The sequence below is a fragment of the Electrophorus electricus genome, chromosome 4 (assembly GCF_013358815.1).
Source record: "Electrophorus electricus isolate fEleEle1 chromosome 4, fEleEle1.pri, whole genome shotgun sequence".
Classification (NCBI taxonomy): Eukaryota; Metazoa; Chordata; class Actinopteri; order Gymnotiformes; family Gymnotidae; genus Electrophorus; species Electrophorus electricus.
The window spans coordinates 16,975,263-17,000,149 of NC_049538.1; the positions used below are offsets into that span (position 1 = coordinate 16,975,263).

Sequence of the window (24,887 nt, forward strand, 5' to 3'; positions counted from 1 at the left end):
TAGTGTGTGGCAGAAATCAGAAGTCAGTTACTGTTGATGGTAATTGTTTGTTTGTTATAATTTTCCAGACACAGAAACAAGAAGCAACAATAGAATCACTGCAGAGCGATTTGGATCAGACAAATGATGAGTTGGACAAGTTAAACACTACACATTTAGAAGAAAGAGCGCAACTTATTCAAGATCTCCAAAGCTGTGAACGAGAGATCGACAGCCTTAAAGATATTATCACAGACAAGGACACGGAAATTTATGCTCTTTCTGGCAATATGGCAGAGTATTCAGAACAAATCCATGAACTTAAACAGGAGATTAAGCATAAACAGGAGGATCTTGTTCGCATCGAGAGCACCCTGGCTAAAGCAGAACAGGAAGTGCAAATCATTCGAGAATCACAGTCTTGTGATCAGCATATGCTTAATACAAAGATAGCAGAGTTAATGGAGCAGCTGAGGGCTACGGAGGGTGACCTAAATGAGGCCAGAAAACAGCTGGAGTCAAAGGTAGCAGAATTTAAAGAATTGGAAAAGCAGTTGAAAAAAGATAAAATGATAATGCAAAATCTCCAGATGGAGCTACAGAAGTTAAATATGAATCAGCGCAATCATCTTTCAGAATGTGAAACTCAGATGTCATTATTAAAGGAGCAAGTGCTTGCTGCTACTCAAAAACTTAAGGAGTCTGAGGATGCTCTCTTACAGCTCAAAGAGACCAGAAGTTCAAATGAGAAGCTCAAAGAACAGATAATAGACAGGGAGCAAACGTATGAAAAAGAAATGAAGTCGCTCAAAGAGGAACGTAACAAGCTACTGGCAAAGGTCACAAAATATGATCGTGAGCTTCAGGCTTTATCCAGTCAGCTCCAGGTACAATCTGACTGCCAAGAACAGGTGAAGGAGAAGCAGAAGACCATATCATCACTGGAACAAAGACTTCAGAATGAACAGGAAAAAGCAGAAAGAGAAATAGAGATGCTAAATTCAAAGCTCAAGGCAAGAGATGATTGTAAGGAAAGTCTAGAAAAGGAACTGGCTGAAAAATCTGAGAGCATTTCAAAGTTAGAAGTCTGTTTAGAATCATTGAAAAGTGAAAACCTAACTCTTCAGAAATCTTTGAAGGAGAATTCTGAGGAGTTTAATATTCAACAGCAGCGGTTGTTTGAAGTTAATGAAAACATAGATGTCTTGCAAAATGAGAACATCAATTTACAGTCACAAGTGAAGACTCTCACTAATGAGAATCATAATGTTAAACAAGAACTTGAGATCAAGCTACAGTCCCTGATACAAATTTCTGAGGAAAAACACTCATTGATGAGTAAAATATCTGGCCTTGAAATTCAGCATTTAGAAAATCACAAAATAATAGAGGAATTAATTAAATATAAGAATGAGCTAAATATTAGAACCACAGAACTTAACATCCTTGAGCAAAACCAAAAGTCCCTCTCTGAAACCCTTCTGGGAAAGACAAGTGAGTGTAGTCATCTCAGTAAGTTGCTAAAAGAGAGTGAAGAAGCATTCAGTTGTTTACAAAACCAAAATGAGGCCTTAAACTCTCAGGTGGACCAATTCAAATGTAGAATATTAGAGAAAGAAAAAACTGTAAGTGAGAACAATGCACAAATAGATGCCCAACAGAACCAAGTTATGCAACTTCAAGAGACTGTGACTCTACTTCAAGAACATGAGGCTACTTTGAAATCAGAACTACTGGAGAAACATACCCTATTGCAGGACCAAATGTCTCAGCTCACTTTTTTACAGGGTGAGCTCACACAGCAAAACGATCTTCTCTCCAACCTTCAGAGCAAGTATGTCTCACTCAGTGGAGAATGTACACAACTTAGTCAGAGCCTTCAAGAAAGAGAAACAGCCCTCCAAGAGAAAACTCAAGAGTGTCAAGTACACATGCGTGAACTGAATAAGAGCAACGAATCTGTTGCTTCCCTCAGCAGTCAGTTGGGGAGTATGAATGAGCTTAATGTGAGGTTGGAGACTGAAAATGCTGACATGAAAAAGTCTCTGGCAGACCTGATGACAAATAAGACTAAACTTACAGATGAAATAACTGGACTTCATAACCATATTCAGGCACTGAGTGGGCAGAACCAGCAGTTACGAGCTATGTATGAAAATAAGGAGAAAGAATTGGTTGAAATAAGGCAGGCAGAGTCTGAAATTGATAAAAAGGTAGCAACAACACTGGAAGATAATCAAAACCTTGCTTCTCAAATCTCTCATCTTTTTGAGCAAAATGGCTATCTTCAAACAGAAAACGCTGACATTGTTAAATCATTGTCAGAACTAACAGCAGAAAGAAGCTCTTTATTTGACAAAATATCTAGGCTTGAGATGCAGCATGCTGAAAGTTGTAATACCATAGAGTGCTTGCTTAAAGACAAAAAAGAGTTGTCTTTGAGGTCAGAAGAGCTTAGCCAAATAATTGAGCAGAACCAAAAGTGTTCTGAAGAAGGTTTACTTAAAAAAAATGCTGAATGTGCTTCTTTCTCAAAACAGCTAAAAGAGAGTGAGGAGGCAGTGAAACATTTAAAAGAACAGGCTGAGACCTCCAATTCTCAGTTTACCAACAGCATTGCTCAGAAAGAGGAGTTCATTGCAGAACAACACATACAGATTGAGAAATATCAGAGCCAGCTTGCTCAGCTGCAAGAAACACTCTCAATACTTCAGGAGCAGACTAGTGCACTTAAGTCAGGACTGATGGAGAAAGACAGTGTCCTACAACAGCAATCAAAGGAATGTATTTCTTTGCAAGGAGAACTTGATAAACAGAGAGAGCTCTGTACAAGCATCCAGACTGACAATGAGACACTGAAAGGAGAATGTTCAACATTGTGTAAGCTTTTGAAAGAAAAAGAAAGTACTCTGGAGCAGAAGTCTCTGGAATGCCACAGTCACACTTTTGAACTTAACAAAAGCAATGAGTCTGTTGTTTCACTTACGAGTGACTTGGGTGCCTTAAATGGAAAAATTGTAAAGCTCAAAATGGATAATGCAGATCTAAAAATCTCTTTGGAGAGTAACTTAGCAGAAAATGCTATACTGAGAGAGGAACTTGCTCTGAAACAAGCTGAGTTAACGAATCTCAAAGATAGTATTCAGGCACTAAATGAGAAAAATGATCAAGCAAAAGCTGAACTCCAAATTTCTGTGACAGAAATATCCAAAACGTTTGAAGAGGTAGCTGCCCTTCATCGTCAGTTGGCCAACAGGGATGTACAAATAACCTCTTTGACACAACAGCTAGCAACTGAGTGCTCCAAAACAGACAGCTTACAGCTTGAGTTGCAACAAAGAGAAGAATCTATCAGGCAACAGGAGACATTCTTGAATCAGTTACATGTCAAATCTACCGAGAGTGAAGATCAGATCAGCAAGAAAATGGAAGCCATTGCCAAACTAAAGAAAGAGGCTCAGAACTTACAAAGAATAATGCAGAAGAAGGATGTTGTGTTGCTTAAGAAAGATCAAGAGATCACTCTGCTCAGTGAAAAAAACGTGGCGGAACTGGAGGCATCTAAAGCTCGAATGAACTCTGACATGGATGTGATTTGTAAATTACAGGGGGAATTGCAGGTATTACTCGAAAAGAATGATTGTCTGATGGGTTTGGTGGCTAAAAAGGATTCTCTGTTTAAGGAGGAAGTGGATAAGTATCTAAGCATAAAGACTAGTGCAGCCAAACTTGAAGAGACAGTTTTACAACTGAATTCTGAAGTCCAGAAGTTAACCTCAGAGACTGAACAGCTCAGGACAACAGTAACTGAAAAAGAGCAGGGGATTCTTGATATTAGAACTGTATCCTCAGAAGAGATTAACAGCTTAAATGAAACACTGAAAGCCAAAGATTTAGAGTGTGAAGCACTGAGACAACAATTGTCAGACCTCAACAAATCAGTTTTGGCTTTGAATGCTAACCTTAGTGCCCAGTCTGCAGAAATAACTAGACTAAAAGCAGCTCTGGAAGGAAGTGGGTGTATTGTGGTGGGCCAAAATAAAGCTCTTCAGGATCTTCAGAGAAAGGCTGATGAGGCTGCCTTGATCAAAAATCAGTTCATGGAAAGTACAGAGCTAGTGTCCCAGCTGCAAGGCCAGATTCAGGAGCTCAAAGAGGGGTCTACTGGGCTTTCCAGAGCAATAGAAGAGAAGCAAAGTGCCTTAACCAATCTTCAGGATAAATTTGCCTCCCAAGTAGAAGAACTACAGAAGGCAAAGAATCTGCTTTCAACAAAAAAAGAAGAAATAATGAACCTCAACCAGGCTATCACTGAGCGTGATGGAAAAATTCACATTGCAGAGAATAGTATCATGACTCTTAAGCAAGAGTCATTGTTGTTGCAGAATGAAATTCAGCAGTTGCAAGTACTGAATGCTAATGTCTCCATTCAAAAGGATGAGGCATTAGCTGCTCAAAAAATGAATGCTGACTCTTTAACTATTGAGATTGAAAGATTAAAATCACAGCACCTTCAAGTTGCAGCCCAGGTTGATTCTCTAACTGAGAACCTTGAGCAAAGGGAATTGGCTCTACGTGCTATTGATACTCAGTATACTGCTCAGGTAAAACATACAGAACATGTAGTGTCTGAGATGCAGCAACTAGATGAATTGTGCAAGAAGCTTCAAGAGGAGTTAGATAAAGTGAGCAGTGAAAGCTCACTAAAGGAAGAGGAGGTCAACAGACTGGTTCTGGAAAAAGAGGAGCTGAGTAAGAGTTATAGCTACCAGATTCAGAGGATGCAAGAACAACTTCAAAGTCAGCTGCAGTCCAGTAACATGAATGAAGTGATGGAGAAAACAAAGGCAGAGATGGAGCAACTCCAGGCTCAGGTTAGTGCCAAAGATGATGTAATCATGGGACTGAAATCTAAATTTCAGAGAATTGAACAAACTCTTCAGGAGTCTGAAAAGGGGTGGCTGTCAGTTCTTGATAGGGAAACTCAGGCTAAGAATGTCCTTGCTGGACAGATCCAAAAAATTGAGAATGAATTGATGTCAAAAGATAGTAAAGTGCATGCTCTGAAACAGGACCTAGATTACTTAAATGAAAAGTTGGCACAAGCAACGTTGGCCATTAAACAAGGCTCAGAGAAGCTGAAGGAGAAAGAATTGGATGCTTTAGCAAGTAAAACCAAATTGGAGGAGATTTTATCCACAGTTCAGGTTAAAGAACATGAGAATTTTGAATTGAGACAAGCCTTACATGATATGAAAACAGAGTTTAAGAAATTGAAAGGTAGTCAGGAGTCCTTGTCAGATAAAGTATTGGCTTTTGAGGAAGAGAAGGTCTCTCTGCTAACCACAATTAAACAGTTGCAAGAAAATAGTCAGTCATCAGCATGTTTCCTTAGACAGCAATTAGATGAGCTAAGTAGAGAGCTAGAACAAAAGAAAGCTGAGTGCCTACAAAATCAACAGAGGAGTAAGGATGACTGTAAAAAAACTATTTTATTGTCTGAAAGTGTAAACAGTCTTCAAGAAAAACTCAGGGTAGAAACTGAGAAACTCAGAGAGACTAATGTGAAACATGATGCACTTCTTTCTGAAATTCAAATGAGAAATGAGCAGATAAGTTGTATGAGCATTCAGATCAGTCAGCAAAAAGAACTGTTAACTGGACTCAGCCAACAGTTGAAAGAGGGGAATGCCTCAATAACTCAGACAGTTGCATCTGCTGCTAATGAAAGGATGAGACATGAGGAACAAAAAAACAGTCTTGTTTTACAGCTGGAGGAGGCCAAAACAAGTCTGTCTGTCTCTCAAAGTGAAATGAAAAATATGGAGAAGGAAAACAAGGCATTGGTCCAAGATCGTGATTATCTTAATTCTGAAATCAGTAAATTAGCTAAAGAAAAAGAGGCCATTAAGAAAAAGCTTCATGCTGCACTCATTGCCAGAAAAGAATTGTTAAAGAAAATAGAGGAACATGAGAATCAAAATGCACAGCATGTTAAGAATGGCATAGAAATTTCAGCCATGCAGGAGAAACTGGAAGAATTAATGACTCAAAGAACCTCTGTGATAAAAGAGCATGATGCAACTGTTTCTGACCTTAATCAGCAACTTAAACAGAAAGACAGTAAAATTAATGAGTTAGTTCTGCTCATGTCAGAAAAAGAGAAAAACATTGTACAAATGGAGGAAGGTGCTTGTTACTTAAAAGACAGACTAAATGAACGGGAGACATATTTGTCTTCCACACTTCAGAAACTAGATGAACAGAGGCACTTAATTGACCAGCTTCAACTTATTATTAAAGAAAAAAATGCTGCATTTGACCAGGAGAAGCAGGAAATGATGGTGAAATTGGAGCAACTTAAAAACGATGTCATTATGACAGATGAAAATATAAGAATTGAAACATCAAGTCGTATTAGAGAACTAGAAAATGAGTTTGCCAAGTTAAAGCAAGAGAAAACAATGCTTCAGAAGAAAGCTCATGCAGCATTGTTAGCCCGCAAAGAAAGTATAAAAAAATCCCAGGAGGCTGAGAAAAAATATACTGAAGAGCTTTGTGAAATCAAGGAAAATTACAAAGCTCTTCAGGAGCAGCACAATCAGCAAACACGTGAGCTCCATACTGCCCAGTTAAGTTATGATTGCAAGGTTCAAGAGCTAGAAAGTGCCCTACAGAGCTCAACAACTCTAAAAGAAGAGATAGAGACCCTAAAGAGAAATAATGAGGAAAAACAGAGAACTCTGCAAGATTTAAGAATGTCCTTAACTGAACAAGAAACAAAAGCATTAATTGTTGAGGAGTTGGAGCATCTTAAATATAACTTTGAAAAAACAACCTCTGAATTGACCCGAAAAGATGAATTATTAGTTGAGGTAGAAGCCCGAGCCAAAGAATTTGCTGATCAGATTGTGGCCATACAATGTGAACTTGACTCTGCTGTTAGTGAGATCAGTGAGAAGAATGAAGAAATTGCAAGGCAGAAGGTGTATATACAGTTGGCTGAGCAACAGCTTGAACAGCTACAAAAAGACATGATGCACCTACAGTCTGAGCATCAAAATCAGATGGATATACTTCGTTCATCTGTCAGAGAGCTTAAATCTAGTTTGATGGCGGGAGAAAATGAGGAGTACAAGATGAGTGATATTCAAAATGAAATTGAAAGACTTGTAGAAGAAAGAAACCGTGTAAAAACTGAGCTGGAGTCTGCATTAGCAGAGGTCGCTCAGAAGTCAGACAAATTACTTGCTTTGCAGAACGAGTTAACTGTAACTCAACAACAGGTTTCTCAGGAACATTCCCAATGGCAAGACACAAGATCTGAAATTGATCAGTTGAAAGTGCAAGTGGAAGTACTACAGAAAGAAAAAGAAAGTTGCATATTGCAGTTTGAAAGGTCCAAACATAATGTTACGCTTCTTGAGTCAATGATAAAGCAGCTTGAATCACAAAATGAAGAGTTGCTTTTAAAGGTTGAATTAACAAATAAGACAGTCTCAGATCATGAGCCATCTATACAGTATCGTGAGTCAGTGAGTCTGTCTTCTCAGTTAACCTGTGAGCAAAAAGAGAGTAATAGTCTGTTACAGTTTCAGATTCTGCTCACAGAGAAGGAAGAGCTAATATCTGCCCTAGAACAACAACTACAAAGGCAGATGCATCTCCATGAGGTTGAAATGGAAAAAATGAGAATTGAAGTTAGTGAGGTTCAACAAAAACCACCAGTTAGGGATGTTGGGGAAAATAAATCTGTAGATCAGCTGACAAAGAAACTTCAAGCAGCCTTAATTTCTCGTAAAGAGCTAATGAAGGAGAATTGGGCCATCAAAGAACAAATGCAGAAAGTATCATCACAGAATGAACAGATACAGACTGAGATGTTAACACTTCAAAGCATAGTTTCTGAATTGAAAAGAAGGAGAAACGATCTGGAAAGTAGCATATCTACCTTAAGTGTTGAGAAGCAGAATCTTGCTGCAGATGTGGATCGAATTTTGAGTGATAATCACAACCTGTCAGCAGCCTGTGAAAGCCTTAAACTCACTATAGAGAACATCACCCAACAGAAGCAAGCATTTTCATGCCAGCTGGAGTCCCTGAAAGACTCACAGACAGAGGAGCTATCTGAATGGAAATCCAAGCATGCAGATTTGAAACAGGAGTATGAATCTCTTTTGCAAGCATATGAGAATGTAAGCACAGAAATGGATAAAATGAGGCAACTTCTTGAAGGGGCAAAGAGTGAAAGACAGCAATCTCTTTTAAAGGCTCACAAATATGAATCAGAAAAGGACAACCTTGGAAAGCAAGTTGCTGAACTAGAGAAAGAAAATGACAAAGTTAAAGAAAAAATGAGAAAGTTTGCCAAGTTAAAGCAACAAAAGATCGAGGAGCTTGAGCAGGAAAATGCAAAGATTAGAAAGGACTTGATCTCATTTGATGACCAACAGAAACGCACTGTTGATGAATTAACAGTGAGAAATAAGCAATTGGAGAGTGAAATGAGGTCCCTGCAAGAATCATCAGAGGAGCTCCGAGGGAAAATGTGTGACCTTCAGCAGGATAACCAGAACTTGGCACAGGAACTGAAAGAAACCAGCTTCTCCCTTGAGAAGTGGCACAAGGAGTCAAAAGCTACTGAAAATAATCTGCAGCTCAAATTAAATGAAGCCCTTAATTTGAATAACACCTTCACATCCCAAATTGAGGCTCAAAAAGAAGATTTAGCTACACAGATTGAATTGGTTGAGTTAATACAAAGGGAGAAGTTGAATCTTTCTGAGAAATTGAAACAAGCACAAAATGACCATGAAGTTGAACTAATTGAGAGGAACAAAACCATAGTGGAACTTCAACATATGATTGAAGGAAACAGTCAAGAAACCCTAAGTCTGAATGAAAAGGTTAAGATTTTGGAAGATGACAAATGTCTGTTGCAGGAAGAACTTGAAAATGTTCAAGAAACATCTGATAAGGTGAAAAATGAAAATGAATATTTAGAGACTGTTCTACTCAAAAATTCCGAAAAAATTGATGAGATGACTGAGGCTATAAATATCTTGCAAACACAAAATATGCAGCTTTCAACCCAGCTACTAGAAGTCAAGGAAGAGAAGGCAAAGGTTTGCCAAGAAAAGGAGGACCAGCACCTAAACCTTGTTAAAGAATTTGAGGTCAAACTAAAAGCACTACAAAGAGGCACAGAGGGTTCAAAAAATATGAAGAAGGAACTTCAAGAGCTGCTGAAAGAGAAGCATCAAGAGATCAATCATTTACAACATGACTGTATAAAATACCAGGAGCTAATTCTGAATCTTGAAAGATCCTTAAAGCACTCTCGGGCAGAGCAGGAAAGAATGGAGAAAGAGCACAGAGTAATGACTGAAAAGCTCAATAATTTGCAGATAGAGAACAAGAGTCTTGAACATGAATTAAAGTCACACAAAAATGCCCTTAATGAAGCCACAAAGGAATTGGCCAAAATAACTTCTGAAAAAGATGGACTTCAGCAGGAACTGACCAAAAGACAACAACAGTCTGAAATGGAGTCAGTGGAGAAGGAGAAAATGATGGGAAAACTGGCTGAAGAACAACAAGCAGTTCTCATAGAACAGAGAAACGAGTTGCAGAAACAGCTCAATGCTTTACAAGAGAGGAATGACAAGGAAGCCGAAGTTATTGTATCATTACAAAAAAAGTTAGAATCCAGAGAGTTGCAGATTAAAACTCTGCAGAGAGAAGCAGAGACTAATTCAGCCAAACTAGCTGTGTTCAGTGTAGATCCAATCAATAGTGATGCTGCAAAGCAGTGGGACAGCGTGTTCCAAAAAGTTTTACATGACAAGGATAGCCAGCTTCTTGAACAAGGCTTTGTTATTACTCGGCTTTTGGAGGACATCAGGGGAAAAGTCAGAGCACTAAATGATCTGCAGATTGCCAGAAAGAAATTAGAGAGGACATTGAGTGAGTATTCAGTAGCAGCTGCAGCACATCAGAGGCAGCTCTTTATTATGGGTACAAGCAATACTGAACTCGAACAAAAAGTTGAAATACTTAACAAACAGTTATTAGAACAGAATGCGTTCATTGAGAAGTTAGAGATTGAGAAAAGCACACATGTCAAACAACTTAATGAGCAAATATGTTCAGTCTCCCAACTACAATCCAGCCTTGAGCATTCAGAAAAGGTGTTGGCAGACACAGAGTCTCAGCTCCTCACAGCCAATTCTCAGTTTAGTAAGATAATGGTTGATTTTGAAAGACAAGAAGCCATTTCGTTGCACTTGAAATCTCTCCTTCAGAACAAAGATACAGAGATATCCTCTCTGTTATCTTCAAAAGATGGGCAGATGTCTGACTACCTAGGGCATCTTCAGGCTAATCATCGTGCTCAGGTGGCAGGGTATGAGGACAGGTTAACTGTCCTCTATGCCAAGCAAGAGAGCACAGAGAAAGAATTGAGTACATTGGAAAGCAAAGTAAGAAGTCTTCAGGCCAGATTAGACAGATCTGCTCAGGAAAAAGGGCAGATGGCAACAAATATAAACACTTTACAGAACTCACTTGTGTCTTTGCAAGCTGAGAAGGAACATTTGGTATCAGAGGTAAAACAAAGCAGGACAAGTGGCAGAGAAAAGATAGCTGAGGGCAGCTTGAGTGTAACCAAGAACATAAAACAAGAGATCAAGACTCTGCTCCATCAGATGGATGATCTCAATTCAGAGAACGCCATGCTCAAAGCACAGCTCATTAGATACAGGGAGGATTTAAATCAGGTGTTATCTCTTAAAGACAACCAGCTGAAGGATCTTCTCAAAAAGCAACAGGATTCAATTAAAAACCTTGAAAACCAAAAACAAACCGTTGAAATGCAGCATCGTGATACCCTACTAGAAGTGGAGAAGGAAGGGGAGGAAATCAAAGCCTTAAAAGTTCAGAATTTTAAACTACAGTCTCAGGTACAAGAACTTGAAGACAGTATATTGGCCTTGCATAAAGAGAGGCTGGATACAAATGAGAGCAAAGTGATTACTGATTTGCAACAGGCTGTGGCAGCCAAAGCTGCTGAATGTAATGAACTTCAGCAAAAATTGTTTGCTCAAAAAGTAGCTACTGATGACTTGAATAAGAGTATGAAGGAAACGATGAAGGAGTCAGAGAGGAAATTAGCAGAGGCTGAAGAGAAGTACATTAAAGAACTGAAAGTTGTTGAACGTGAAGTTGACCTGATGAGAAACGAGAGAGAGACTGCAGAACAGAGAGTTGCGGATTTGGCCACGGACTTGATGCAGACAGAGCAGCAATTGTCTGAGGCTACAATTCACAACAAAACTCTGAAGTCGCAAAATGTATCACTTGGCAAAGCAATGGCAGCACTCCAAAATGACCGGGATCAGCTCATTGATGATTTTAAGATTTTACGCAGCAGGTACGATGAAGAACTCAGGGAAACTACAGCATCCATGAATACATTTGAGAGACAGCTAAATGATGCCACCTCAGAGATGTCTGCTCTTACCACAGAGAGGAATGTATTGGTCCAAAAGCTTTTGGCATTGGAAAGCACTGACCCTCACTCCCAGTTGTTGGGGCTGGTGAATGACCTTTCAAGAGCCATATCTGAAAAAGAAGCAGAACTTAAACATGTCTCATTGGAGAACAGCTCCTTTAGCAGGCAGGTTACTGCCTTCTCCAAAGCCATGGCCAGTCTGCAGACTGACCGAGACAGGCTGTCGGAGGAACTCAGAAAGGTCAAGAGGGAACTTGAGTACAGACAGCAGCAATCGAGTGCCGGCACACTTACTTCTATCAAAGCAGAAGAGTCGAGTAGCCTTAGCGTCAGTGTTGATGCCCTTCAGACTGAGAGGGATGGCCTGGTGAGTTTTAGGCTGTGGCTCTGAATAGATTCAGTAATGTTTGTGGCATGTGGGCTTCTGCTCATGGCATGTGGTATTTGGTTGGTGTGCTTTCACATTGCTTGGCTTTGACATGCTCAAGCATGGAATTCTGTGCTTTTAAACTTTATAATGAAAATTCTGCTTTCTGCCATATTAAGTGCCTCTGCTCTTTTTTCCACTTTCCAGTTTAAGGAGGTTGTAACCTTGAGGTCTCAGAACACAGAGCTTGTGGGCTTGAAGCAGGAATATGATGACCAGCAGAGGGAGCTCCAGCAGGCACAGGTTTACAAGCTACAGTGTGAGAGAGAGTTTGGTGGATGTAAGTCAGAACTGGCAGAGCTGAGGTAAGTCTTGTTTGGTTGAACTGATGAGATATAACCAGTTGTCAGCACTCGCCAGTATATGTTTAATGTTTAGGGGCACCAAGTATATGTTTATGCTCCTCTCAACACCTCTCAGCGGAGTAAAAAAAAAAAAAAAGTCATATGTCATCACAAGATGTAGTGCTTTTAGAAAGTGGCCATATGTTATGCTTCCCTGTCTAATGCAGGGAAGGGTCCATATGGGTATTGTGTTTCTGGGAGTGACACAGGTCCTCTTGAATAGCTAAGCAAATCTGACAGTTTCTGGTGACAGATGTGGCATGACGGATATGTCCGCAGTGACCCTCACTGACAAGCTTACCCTCTTATCTACTCTTCCCTCCCTTCTGCTGCCTACTCCATATAGTTGTGGTTCTAGTGGTTAGCCACACATGGTATGAATCAGAATACTTTAATAGTGCAACTTGTGGGGTTCCCAAAACCTCTGTTTGGTTAACCTCACTAGAAATATGACTAAGAGAGTTTCCTTCCTCAGAGCCTGGTCATACTAAGACTGTGTTTAGGTAGGGCTTGAGGACTGGATTGCACTGACAGAGAAGAAGCTTTTAGGCAGGGCTTTGGCATGTTATCTGGGAAATTCTAAGCCATATGCTTGTCTTGGTGCACAGTCCAGATGCACTGCTGGAACATGCTAGTACCAGGAAACCTTGTATGTATCATTTCATGGAAATAGTGAGTGTGTTAGATGTCATAGTGAATCTGCACCTCCACTTCAGGTCTGAGAAAAGCCGACTGCAGACTGAATGTTATGACCTCAAACAGGCCAGCAAGGTAGGATAGCACGGAATACATGGACACTCAAGTCACTTTCTCTGCATGCACAAAACTGCAAGGCTTGGATGTTTTTAGATTATGTTTATTAGGTGTGTGTGTCTCCAGGAATCAGTAGCTCTTGTAGGTAAAGATGTATCTTCAGAGCAGCTGGTGCAGATGCAGGCAGAGAGAGCTCAACTGCAAACTCATGTACAGCGCTGCCTAGTGGAGCTCCAGCAGCGAGATCTGAGCTTCCAGCAGCTCAACAACAAGGTATGCCCTTACTCTGCAGCAACAGATATTACTGCTTTAGTATTGTTAAAACCAGGTTCTTGAAAACTGTTAAATGTTTACAAAAGCATTGCTGTCTAATCAGATGATATGTTTATTTTCTGTGTTTCGTTTGTGTGTTGCAGCTGCAGCAGGCAGTAGAAGAGAAGGCTGCAGTGTCTGCCCAGTTGAGAGCAGTGTCTCAGACACTCCGAGACACACAGCTGAGTCTCAATGACCTGCAGAACCGCTGCTATTGGCTGGAGAACCAGCATCAGACCAACCATGCTCCTACTCTGGTAAACTCACTGGCTTTTGTTGTTAGACAATGGCTTTTTAAAATTGTTTTAAGGTAAAGCTTTGTAGCTCCCAAGTGGTGAAATCAGGTATGAAGGTTGCGTCCAATCACTGGTCCCAGAGTTTGATTGACAACTAGGCTGCAGGGTAGCAAAGATGACTTAAGTTTTCTCTCCTTGTGGATATAGTGATGCTAGCCAGTCACAATTGTGTGTCGTTTAAGTGCATAGAAGTAAGAAGTTAAAGCTCTCCTGCAAGGATATTCATTTTGTGATTTGCAGACATCAGCTCTTAAAGATGCAGCAATTGGAAGGAGATTAAGATTGGGGAGAAAAATGGGTTAAATAAAAATGGTTTATAAATGCTTTCATGTGTATATGCAGATATAAAAGGTACATTAATTGACTCTTGCAGTGTTTGGATTTAGGAGGAATATGATTGCTTTTTTTGATTTGTGCTTTGTGATTGCAGGACTCTGTACGTATGGAGGTCGCACCTGGAGCTCCTCAGGAAAAGAGCAGTGCTGTGGGAGATCTGGATGGCCTGGACATCAGAGAGCTCAGGAGCAGGTGGGTGTTTGACATTCAAACATCACTGTTAATGCAGAATAAATATGTACATTTTCATTGCAGTATGTCCAAAAACCTGAATTCTTCTATTTATATATGAATGTATGTGTTTGTTTTATGTTTCTTGGATGAAGACTGACAGATGCAGAGCTCCAGCTTGACGCTGCCCAACAGAATGTATCTCAGCTCAATGATAGGCTGGAAGACGAGAGGGCTAGGAGAGAAGCGGTTGAAGAAGCGCTGGGATTGGCTAAGGAAAGGACTAAGAGGTGCACGGCAGTCTGCATTACTAGAAGGCCATAGCACTGTGGGATTTGGTGTTCTTTCTGTTTTAACACACATTATGTAGCTTTGAATAAGCTCAGTCAGGGGTTTTTCTTAGCAGTTAAACTTGGAATTGGCTAAGCTTATGTAAAGTTATTTTGTCAGTTGTCTTTAATTTACTGTGGTGCCTGTCTCTGCATCTCTCTCTCTCTCACTCTCTCGCTCTCTCCCTCTTAGCATGGTAGCCAGTCCCTCCCGGTCTTCTGAAAGAGATTTTAGTATCCAACTGGAGACTGATGATGAGTGGGAAGCTCTGATTTTAGATCCCAACCAGCATGTTCTCATGCGCAAGGTAGGCATGGGCTTACCCACAGCCTCAGCACACACACTGACCCAGCATTCATCCTACAGTTGATGCTTCATCCCCACTCAAAACTTCAGCCCTCATAAATACCTAGCTCTAGTTAGATAGCTTGCATAGTGTTAGGCCTGAAGTTGTGCTGTCTGCTAGAGCTACACCAACAACTAGAAACACTCAGATAATCCACACTTTATAACACTCAGTTTATAATCATGGAAGAGTCATTTATCACCCTTTGACCTGTTGCGAGCCTTTTCTTCAGTGTTGTTGCTCTGTGTCTATCCTCCAGATGAAGACAGGAGTTCACTCATGCAGGCGCTGGTTAAGAGGCCGGAGTATATACTGCTCCAAGTTGCTGACGTCCAGGGCCAAGTCCCGCTACCTGTTCCTGACATATCTGCTTGCTCTACACATACTAGTCTTCATGTGCTTGAGTGGCACTCTCTAGAGGACTAATGACAACCAGCAGTCACTCACAACCACAAAGACTACAGTGTGAGGTCTGTTCCATAGCAGAATGGTCAGTGGCCCATCAAAGCATGAGCTCTTAAATTTCTCTTGTGTAGCAACTGCACTGGACGTGGTGCAACTTAATTAATAGTGATGGTTACTGAATTCTGGATGGATGTTCCAACTGCATATAGCAGGTTACATGTGGTGGAAGACCACACACAGGAGTCTTCAACAACAATAAAAAACACCCAGGAGTACAGTGTAATACCCTGTTATGACAGCCTCCCTCTTACCCTGTAATTTGGCGTCCATTTTACTGTGACTGTCATTGGTTAAATGTGTCCATAAGAGATTTGCACAATGCACACCCAGTCTGTGTCTTACTCTGGGTTTGTTTGTGCTGCTTCTTCTCTTCAACCCTTTACCAATCTCAGAGACAGTGAAAACAAACATGTGCACGCACACAGACACGAACACGTTTAGGTATCCTGTGAATTTTACATGTAACATGAAGCTAGGAGTCTGTATCATTTTTGCTGCTTATGAGGTTATGCACTGAACTCTCTATTTATAGATTCAATTTCCAAATAATTCAGGAGGGCTTTCTTTCACCCTTACCATAGGGTGAAGAGTGTGTGTGAGTGTGCATGTGTGTATGACCAAGAGGGACTGATGAAGATGGTTGGTTTTACTACAGATAAACAAGAGAGAATTATACCTTAGAAGTGAGATATTTAAATAAATTAATATTTATTGCACTAGATGTATGAATTCTGAAATATATTTTGATTTTGTGCCTGATACCTTTGCATTTCTATTGTAGTTACTTCAATACTGTGTAATTTCCCTATACTGAACGGTACTGCAGCTTTAGCGTAGCCCTTTCTGAACCTTTGCATCTCCAAACCCTACAAAAGGAAGAATGCTGTGCACCATGCTTAGCTGGTACCTTTCCCAAGAGTAACTACTGTTTAACTACATGGGTATTAGGGCACATTGTGTAGGAGTATGTTTCTGATGTAAGCTTAAGAAGGGTGTATGCACGATGCACGAGTGGCAGTCTTCCCTGCTCCTGCTCCTGGACCCCTGCATTGCACATGTTCCTGTTTTCTTTGCTCTAACACACCTGACTCAACTGTTCAGGCAAACACAAGTTCTTAATGACTTTGTAATGACCAAGTGCAGTGCAGGCTCGCTCCAGGACCAAGGCTGAGAATGCACTGCTCCATGGTGTAATGCTTTGTTGCTGTGTACATATTCTTAATATGTAATGTTCGGTTCATAGCTGTTGTATCTACTATGATCTTCTCTGATTGTTTACATGCTGAATTACTGTATAATGCTGTTGCACACAGTGGACCTGCTCCCTGGAATCTATGTTCCTCATCTGTAAATATATTCTGATAAAGAGATTAATGGAACTTTATGGACATAAAAGCTGAGTGAATTCACATTGTCCTATTTTATACATAGGGTCTATTTTTGAGGACAATCCCTAGACTTGGATGATGTCTTCTTGAAGACAAACTGCATCTGTCCTTAGTCAGTAGGCTGAAAAGTGTGTGCAATACCTTGGAGTTATGCGGTTTTTGAATGTGTGGTTGTTTTGTCAAAGCGAAAAAATAATTTTAATAAAATTGTTTGAAAACGTGATCTTCCAGCACTACCTTAAAGCAGTCTTTTTTTCCCCTATGGTGCTCCCTACGTTCTATAGCGCATACCTTTTTTTATATGTTTTGTTTGTTTGTTTGTTTTGTATAATGAAATACATTTAAACATTTTAAAAATCAATTTCATTAGGGCTAATGGAGGAAGTTACACATTCTACCCCTCTCTGCTGGAGTGAGAATGTACTCACTGTGTCTGCTCTTCTCATCCACTCCCATGTTTAAATGTTAATGGTAGCCTCCCTCTTACCCTAGTTGGAGTGAAGCTTACTACATGTTTCCTTTGAAGGCAGTGTGGTTCGCAATTTCTTTTGTGGCAGAATGCCCCACTGTCCTCCCCTCGCTGGGTATGATTGACACCGTAAGGCAGAGGAGACAAGGCCATTCTTTCCCCATCCTAACTCCCCTGGGTCTTGTTTATTTATAGTCGTGTTAGCAAACGTTTGTCTTTTGGTGTGTGTGTTGTGGGGGTACTGCCTGCCTGTGTGTACTGCCTGTCTTTTTCTTTCAAGCTTCACCTTGAGTCCTATTAACTGGGACTGCTGCTTTGAACCACCCACCTGCCACATCACCCTGCGTCCTGCTTGAAAAGCAACATCAGTTGAGTGCAAGTAAATTGACCCAATTAGGCATGTGGTTTCAAAATCCCAACGCTGTCAGTAGCCTGGAGTGGGGAGCCTTGCGTCCTGCCCGCAAACGTTTAACCCTGAGGCCATGCCCTATCGTCTGTCAACCTCATAATAAATTACTGTCTAATATTAACCTCAGTCATTGTCCACATAGATGAACCTGTTGTGTGGGAATGAATTCCAAAAAAGGCTCGCGGTGTGAGGTGGCGTTGGTCAGAGGGGTGGAGAGTGGGACATGGGTTTGATGAAGGTGGTAGTATATATTTGTGCTGGGCAGGTGACCACCATGTCCACTCTCTAAAGGGCGCAACAGCACGACAGCCTCTTCTCTCCTCTCTGGGTGAGTCCCACTGAGTTTAATTTTCCTGCGTTGTTCAATTAAAGCTGTTCAAAGCCCTGCCTTTTCAATTAAGATCATGAGTGATGCAGCAATTGCTGCTAGACAAGTTCATATTTAACTCTGAGATCATTTGTTCAGGATGGAATAGCTTTCCAAAGCCCTAAGTGACTGAGTGACTCACACTCTCTGCCTTGTTATAATTCAGACAATTCAGCAAATTGCTCCAAGGCTTTAGTATTAATCACAAATAATCTTCCAGAGTCCAGGCTATTAGTGGGAAGGCATTAACAGCAAGACTCTGGAGTTACCACAGTGGATGGACCATGGAGATTTATGTCTCTGAGATAACCATCACTGTACTAGATTTCAGGTGTGGGCCTTGTTGATATAGCAACATTGAATAGTGAGACATTTAGGTGTAACCCAATCTTAGATCTCACAGTCTGTGGCATTGTGTTTGGTTGCCTTTAATTCCTAAATGCTTTGGGGAACAGTGAAATGTTTTGACCTGACATGGTAATTCATGTCATCATCTTGCTGCCTCATGTCTGTGGTTTTAAAATAAAATATGAGTAATTGTCCCATGTATAAAAAGGTATGCACTATTTTTCCCATCAGCAAATAACCTTAATGCAATTGTTTCTTTGTTTTTCCTTAATTCCTATACATGTTGCATCTTTTGGTGGGGCTGGGGCTGGGGGTGTGTGTGTTCTGCTAAGGTCTGTTCAGGTCAGCTGTGTGAGTGAAGATGTGTGACGAGGAAGAGACTACAGCTTTGGTGTGTGATAATGGCTCAGGCCTGGTGAAGGCTGGCTTCGCCGGTGATGACGCTCCCCGAGCTGTATTCCCCTCCATCGTTGGTAGACCCCGCCACCAGGTCTGTTGTCCTGTGTGCTGTTAAATAATGATTCCACAGCTCTCTGTCTTGTCAGGTTTGCTATGGGGTCTATGGGATATGAGAATCTTAAAAAATGCCATGGAGCCTGTTCGGAATTATCATATATTAAACTGATATTCTGCCTAATTTATCAAATTAGGCAGAATGTGAATTTTCAGCCTTTTTTCACTGGCGTCTTTTTGTGCAGCTGTAACATACTACACACTGCTCTAGTGTGGACTTATCTTCAGGCCATCTGTGGCTTTCTGCTCTAAGTACTTGGCATTAACTCCAAGTCCCACAGTGCTCTGGGGGATGTGGGCTCAAGCTGAGGCATGGTGTTTATGGGGTGAGCATATTATGGGGTGAGCACAGATTGCTTAGGAGTCAAGAAGAATGATTTTTGGAGACTCTGGCAAAGACTTACAGAAACTGTATTAAAGTTGACTAGATACCTATTAAAATTCTTGCAGTTAGAAAATTGTTTGTGTTTAATACATGAAATGTTTTAGATTTCTTTGTGTTGAATGTGTTGGCTGAAATGCACAGCTAGCCCTGATGAAATATGCACTGAGACCTTTTGGTCATTGATTTGTAGACTGACAGTGTGCATTGCTCTGCTCATGTCTCAGGGTGTGATGGTGGGTATGGGTCAGAAGGACAGCTATGTAGGGGATGAGGCCCAGAGCAAGAGAGGAATCCTGACCCTGAAGTATCCCATTGAGCATGGCATTATCACCAACTGGGATGACATGGAGAAGGTACGGTCAAGTGCTGATGAAGACTAGTAGACCAATAGCTTGTTTGTTTTGTTTTTGTTTTTTTATTTGATGTGCTAACTTCGTCATCTCTTCTTTGCTCAGATCTGGCATCATACCTTCTACAATGAGCTGCGTGTAGCCCCTGAGGAGCATCCAGTGCTCTTGACTGAAGCTCCTCTGAATCCCAAAGCCAACAGGGAGAAGATGACCCAGGTCAGCATGGGCCCTCTTAAATTAACACATTTACACTGAAAATAACAGCACACACTGTTTCTAATTCTACACATCAATGCCATTCTATTGGAGAGCTACCCTCTCAGAGTAGTTTTGTAATAATTGGACTAGAGTTTTCAGTGAAAAGTAATCATCCTCAACTTCAGCAGTGGTCAAAGGATTCAGGCATTTTCACTGGGCCCAAGATTTCACCATGACTGTGGTCATAATAACAGAATTGTCTGATGCTTAGTGTTGCCTTCTCACTTGTCTGTAGATCATGTTTGAGACTTTTAACGTCCCTGCCATGTATGTGGCAATCCAGGCAGTGCTGTCCCTGTATGCTTCTGGCCGTACCACTGGTGCGAAAAACACACACAACCACCCACTTATCCACCCTCAGAAACTTACTGTCATACAGATAGGGTTAAGTAAGGCCATTTTGCCATTTTGACATAGTAATGCACAAATCCCCAAACATGAACTCTGATTTGTTTCATAGAGGGCTTATTCCTCTGTGCATGTTTGAATGTAGGTATCGTGCTGGATGCTGGTGATGGTGTAACCCACAACGTGCCTGTATATGAAGGCTACGCTCTGCCCCATGCCATAATGAGGCTGGATCTGGCTGGCCGAGACCTGACTGACTACCTCATGAAGATCCTCACAGAGCGAGGCTACAGCTTCGTAACGACTGGTGAGGCAAATGCAGCGCCTTTTTTCCAGCCTCACAACCACCACCCTCCAGCCTCCCACACCTGCAGAAACATGTGTGGCTTTGTTTTGTATTGGAGGATGTTTCCATGTCCTGTGATTATTTTGGTAGTGTTTGTATCTCTGTATGTGTAGACCAGAAATAGTGGGCATAGCATTCACCAGAATGGGAGTAAGTAAGGGGAAGGTTGGTCAGGGCAGGTGGTTAAGAAATGTTAATCCCCTACCCAGTAGCAAGGGGGGTGGTAGGGCTGTGTGAGTGTGCTCATTGGCCTGGTATTAATAGCACAGCCTAGTGGAACCATGCGAGCACTGCATGTGCACATGCTACAGAGGAATGTACAAACACGTGTGAGCTAGAGTATGTGCCTGTATCTGTGCTATTCTGAATGTGTGTACACCAGCATGGTCTGGCTGACCACTGAGAGAAGAATGCAAGACACCGCTGTGTCTCTTTGTATTAGCCGAACGTGAGATCGTGAGGGACATTAAGGAGAAGCTTTGCTATGTGGCTCTGGACTTTGAGAACGAGATGGCCACTGCTGCCTCCTCCTCTTCTCTGGAGAAGTCATACGAGCTGCCCGATGGCCAAGTGATCACCATTGGCAACGAGCGTTTCCGCTGCCCAGAGACCCTCTTCCAGCCCTCCTTTATTGGTCAGTCAGAACATTGAATCTTGCCATTCCTTTCTGATAGGCTCAACCACATGTCATTCACCCAGTAGACATGGGTTCAGGGTTCAAATTATGTCTTGGAAAATAAGAATATATTTAGTAGTGACTTTGATTGGCTTCAAAGCAACTAAGAATGCTGTTTATCTAGTTTGTACCTAGTAATTAGTAAGATTTTTTTTACTTTTGGATTAGAACACTGCAACATAAATTGCAACAACAGGCTTAACTTGCAGTCTTAAATATGTAGTTGGTACCTTCACTTGCTCCTACCTGTCCACTTCTCTAAACCCTTTCTTAGGTATGGAGTCTGCTGGTATCCACGAGACCACATACAATGGCATCATGAAGTGTGACATCGACATCCGTAAAGACCTATATGCCAACAATGTCCTCTCTGGAGGCACTACCATGTACCCAGGTATCGGTGACAGGATGCAGAAGGAGATCACAGCCTTGGCACCCAGCACCATGAAGATCAAGGTAACAGGCAGCTGTGCAGGCAGCCCCTCAGGCCAAATGCCCTTTGCTTAGGGCTGTAGGACAGCTGCCGCTGTTCAGAATAGAAACAGTGTGTCAGTGTAGCCCTGGCTGTCTAACTGCTTAGACAACTCCCGTCTTTCCCTCCTGCACTGCAGATGATTGCTCCCCCTGAGCGTAAATACTCCGTCTGGATCGGTGGCTCCATCCTGGCCTCTCTCTCCACCTTCCAGCAGATGTGGATCAGCAAGGATGAGTATGAAGAGGCTGGACCCTCCATCGTCCACCGAAAGTGCTTCTAAACGCACGCATGCACACACACACACACATACACACACACAAAAAAATGTGTGCATATACACACACACCACTCATGTTCCTCCTCAGTCCCTTGTGAGGATCTGAAAATACACTCCTGGCTCCTTTCTGTCAGATGGCCTCCTTGATGCACTTTGGTTCAAAGCAGTGCAGCCTGTATTGTCCTGTTATGTCTGAGTAGTCCTTTGCAGTATGCCACTGACTGAATCTGTGCCTGCTATATATGGGATTCATTTTACGCTGATAAGGCCAACAGTAAATTAACTCATCACTTGCTCAGATTTATTGGGTTTTGATTCCAAAAGCAATAAACGTTGGTACTTGTCCACAAACTGTGTCTTGGTGTTCTTAGAAGCAAAGTGGCCAAAGGGGTTGTATCTGATTGCTAAATGCATTCCCAATACTAGAGAAGTGCAAATATAGTCTTGTATCATATTCAACAAATTTCATTAATGCCAGGTTCACACTAAACAATATTTTTGTCTTTCACGATGGTCACTTTGTCAGAAAAGGCAATCGTAGTGGCTTAAATTCTTGCCGTGTCTTGCTCAATAGATAACACCACACATTTGACGCTGAACAATCATCATTCATGTCCTTGTTCAATTTTGTAGGTCAGGAGGGTTAAGAATTGTCAAACATGGCTACAGAAGCTCTATGTGTGATGACAGACATTATAAGCCTAATACGGTCAATGGTGGAGGAAAATGAATATACAAAGATATGTTTTAATATCACATTAGTTTCAAAATCACTAACTGAAGTCAACAATAGAAGAATCCCTCTTTTTATTCACTTTGTTACATATGTGTGCCATAGAGCATGCTGTCATGCTCTTAAGAAACATGTACAATTTGTCAGACTATGCAAGAAAATACAAAAATTCTGACACATGCTAGACTTTTCGTGGGGCGTCCCAGACCCTACATCACTGTTCTTCGATTATGTCACACATTAAGTCCAGTTCTTTCTTCCCAATGTTCATAATCAGACCCAATGGTGGAAATTTGTTGGCTACGACAAAATTATGTCAAATCGGCCTGCGTTCGTGTAGTCTTAACCCAGGGTAATGTCAAAAGTATAAGATTATGACTAAAATGAGGTAACATCTCAATCAAGCTGTATGATTGAGCTAGGACAAACTGAAGATTTGTTCCATCAAGAAATCAAATTATATTATTAGAATATATAGAGAGTTATTAGAACCCTACCATGGTGCTATAGGCTAATACTGATAAAACTTGTCTAATGTCAGGCTCTATTTATTTAGTATGGCTGTCTATTTGAAGGATAGACTGTCCCTTTACTGTCCTTTTTGAGACACCCAGGAATGGCTCCGTTTTTTCTGTTTTTCTCTTCTTTTCTGAACACAAAACCACCCGTCTCACACACAGTGCTTCTGTAGTCATCACTGACGATTTCTTGACCCTCCTCCCCAATAACCTGTGAACTCTGAAGGACGTGAATGCTGATTGTTCGATTTCTAACGTATAGTGTCGCCAGTGTCTAAGCATAAGTTCAAATTGCACTATCGTAGCATTAAACTGAACTGAGCAGGACCATTGAAAGGGATTCTACAGATCTGCAGCATGTCGGACAGATTTTAGGCATAATTTTAAATCTTGTTAGCAACAGCTCTAGTGATGGTGCAAGAGAAAAAGTGATTAAGATAAGCCTGAGTTCATCTGTGAGCTGCTACAGCACCCCATATGCTGGTCTGGGGACAGGCAGACATAAATAAGCAGACCACAATTGAAGAAATGACTGAATGTGAAAGTTGTGCAAATGCCTTTTAATTTGATTACATTTGTAGTTAATTAGTCACCACTAAGTGGCAGTATTGCTCCACCCTAATCACAACTAATTCTTTGTTGTAGAAAAAACAAACAAACAGCAGGGCTACAGCAAAGTGCCAGCATTTAGAGCTTAAATTGGTGACTACATTTACTCAATATTATCTTTTAGGAATTAAGTTCTTTCACTGCCCCCCCACCCACCCACCCACCCACCCCAAAAAAGTACTGTCATGTTACAACTATGTAATTTAGATCTTTGGTATCTAAAATAGTCTTATACTCCTCCCTTACCATCCCACAATACTTTCACTATTCTGTAGGTTTTTTGTTTGTTCTGATTAAACTTTTAACTCAAATGTAGTCATAGCTACTGGTGTTACTCTTGTGGTTTATTTATGGTTTCAGCTCAGTGTCCTTTACAAAGGTTATTTCATTTTTTTGTAATAGGGTTTAGACACCCCATGAATTATTCCTGAATCCCCTGGAGATCCATGTTATACTGAACAACAGAGGAGAGCCACTGCTGTCTAATGGCTGAGAGAATGAAAGTGACTGATATTCCTTGCAGTTGGGTATGTTTAGTGTGATGTAATACACACAGAGACAGAGAGATGTGAACTAAAGATTAACCTGATGCTTAAAGAAACAGAGAAACTTCTGTTTGACAGAAATAGTGAAGGTTTTAATAATGCTCATAAAGATGAAACAACTGCAGACTTTTGATGGATGATTGGTGTAGACTTGAAAAGTTCACCCTAATATATAAAATATATATTCAATTATAACCTTTTATAAATGATCTCAATCAGTTATCACTGGTTATTACTGAGGGAGACTGGTTTGTTTTGTATTACACCTTTCTTTGCTAGTGATTTTGAGAGCAGTGCAGAATTCCTGATTGTTCTGTTCTCTTTTATTTTTTCTGGAGATTGAGTGTGCCCACTTTCTAACCTCAGCATCTTGCTCTTGACATTTTAACAAAGGAAGCCAGTGAGCCTAGAATCACAGAACATCAGGGGTCTCTCTCTCTCTCTTTCTTTTTCTTTGTCTGTCTGTCTGTGTATGTGCATGTGTGTTCTTGTAATGTCTCGAGCTAAAAAAAAAAAAAAAAAAAAGAATTCTGCCTTAAATTTACTCCGCTACAGAGATGGACCCTACACTGAGGTTCTGCAAAGGCACATGCATCACAGCT

The 24,887-nt window shown here is 41.0% G+C and overlaps 2 protein-coding genes across 4 annotated transcripts in view; both read left to right on the plus strand.

Moving 5' to 3' along the window:
• LOC113580116 (golgin subfamily B member 1-like) overlaps positions 1-16,882 on the plus strand; it is a 37,094-nt gene extending 20,212 nt beyond the window's left edge. Inside the window, exons 21-29 of the mRNA XM_035525644.1 lie at positions 69-11,858; positions 12,066-12,223; positions 12,979-13,033; positions 13,142-13,288; positions 13,432-13,584; positions 14,054-14,151; positions 14,286-14,420; positions 14,653-14,767; positions 15,066-16,882. Of these exons, the coding sequence (XP_035381537.1) occupies positions 69-11,858; positions 12,066-12,223; positions 12,979-13,033; positions 13,142-13,288; positions 13,432-13,584; positions 14,054-14,151; positions 14,286-14,420; positions 14,653-14,767; positions 15,066-15,224 (12,810 nt within the window). The 3' untranslated portion in view covers positions 15,225-16,882. The remainder of the gene's footprint in view (positions 1-68; positions 11,859-12,065; positions 12,224-12,978; positions 13,034-13,141; positions 13,289-13,431; positions 13,585-14,053; positions 14,152-14,285; positions 14,421-14,652; positions 14,768-15,065) is intronic.
• A 920-nt stretch (positions 16,883-17,802) lies between these two features.
• LOC113580113 (actin, alpha cardiac muscle 1-like) lies at positions 17,803-22,231 on the plus strand. Of its 3 annotated transcripts, none has more exons than XM_027014448.2 (9): positions 17,803-17,865; positions 18,595-18,742; positions 19,375-19,503; positions 19,606-19,716; positions 19,994-20,078; positions 20,252-20,413; positions 20,895-21,086; positions 21,403-21,584; positions 21,740-22,231. In XM_027014448.2, the coding sequence occupies exons 2-9, from the start codon at positions 18,614-18,616 to the stop codon at positions 21,881-21,883; spliced, it is 1,134 nt and encodes a 377-aa protein (XP_026870249.1). In that variant the 5' UTR covers positions 17,803-17,865; positions 18,595-18,613; the 3' UTR covers positions 21,884-22,231. The 3 variants fall into 3 exon arrangements, with proteins under 3 accessions (XP_026870249.1, XP_026870248.1, XP_026870250.1); XM_027014447.2 differs by having other exon boundaries at positions 17,806-17,865; positions 18,585-18,742; XM_027014449.2 differs by lacking the exon at positions 17,803-17,865 and adding an exon at positions 17,887-18,235.
• Positions 22,232-24,887: the final 2,656 nt, after the last annotated feature.

Coding starts and splice junctions, on each gene's coding strand:
- LOC113580113 (XM_027014448.2), top strand. CDS start 18,614: ATGTGTGACGAGGAAGAGACTACAGCTTTGGTGTGTGATAATGGCTCA. Junction 19,504..19,605: donor ACTGGGATGACATGGAGAAG/GTACGGTCAAGT, acceptor TTCTTTGCTCAG/ATCTGGCATCATACCTTCTA. Junction 21,585..21,739: donor CCAGCACCATGAAGATCAAG/GTAACAGGCAGC, acceptor CCTGCACTGCAG/ATGATTGCTCCCCCTGAGCG.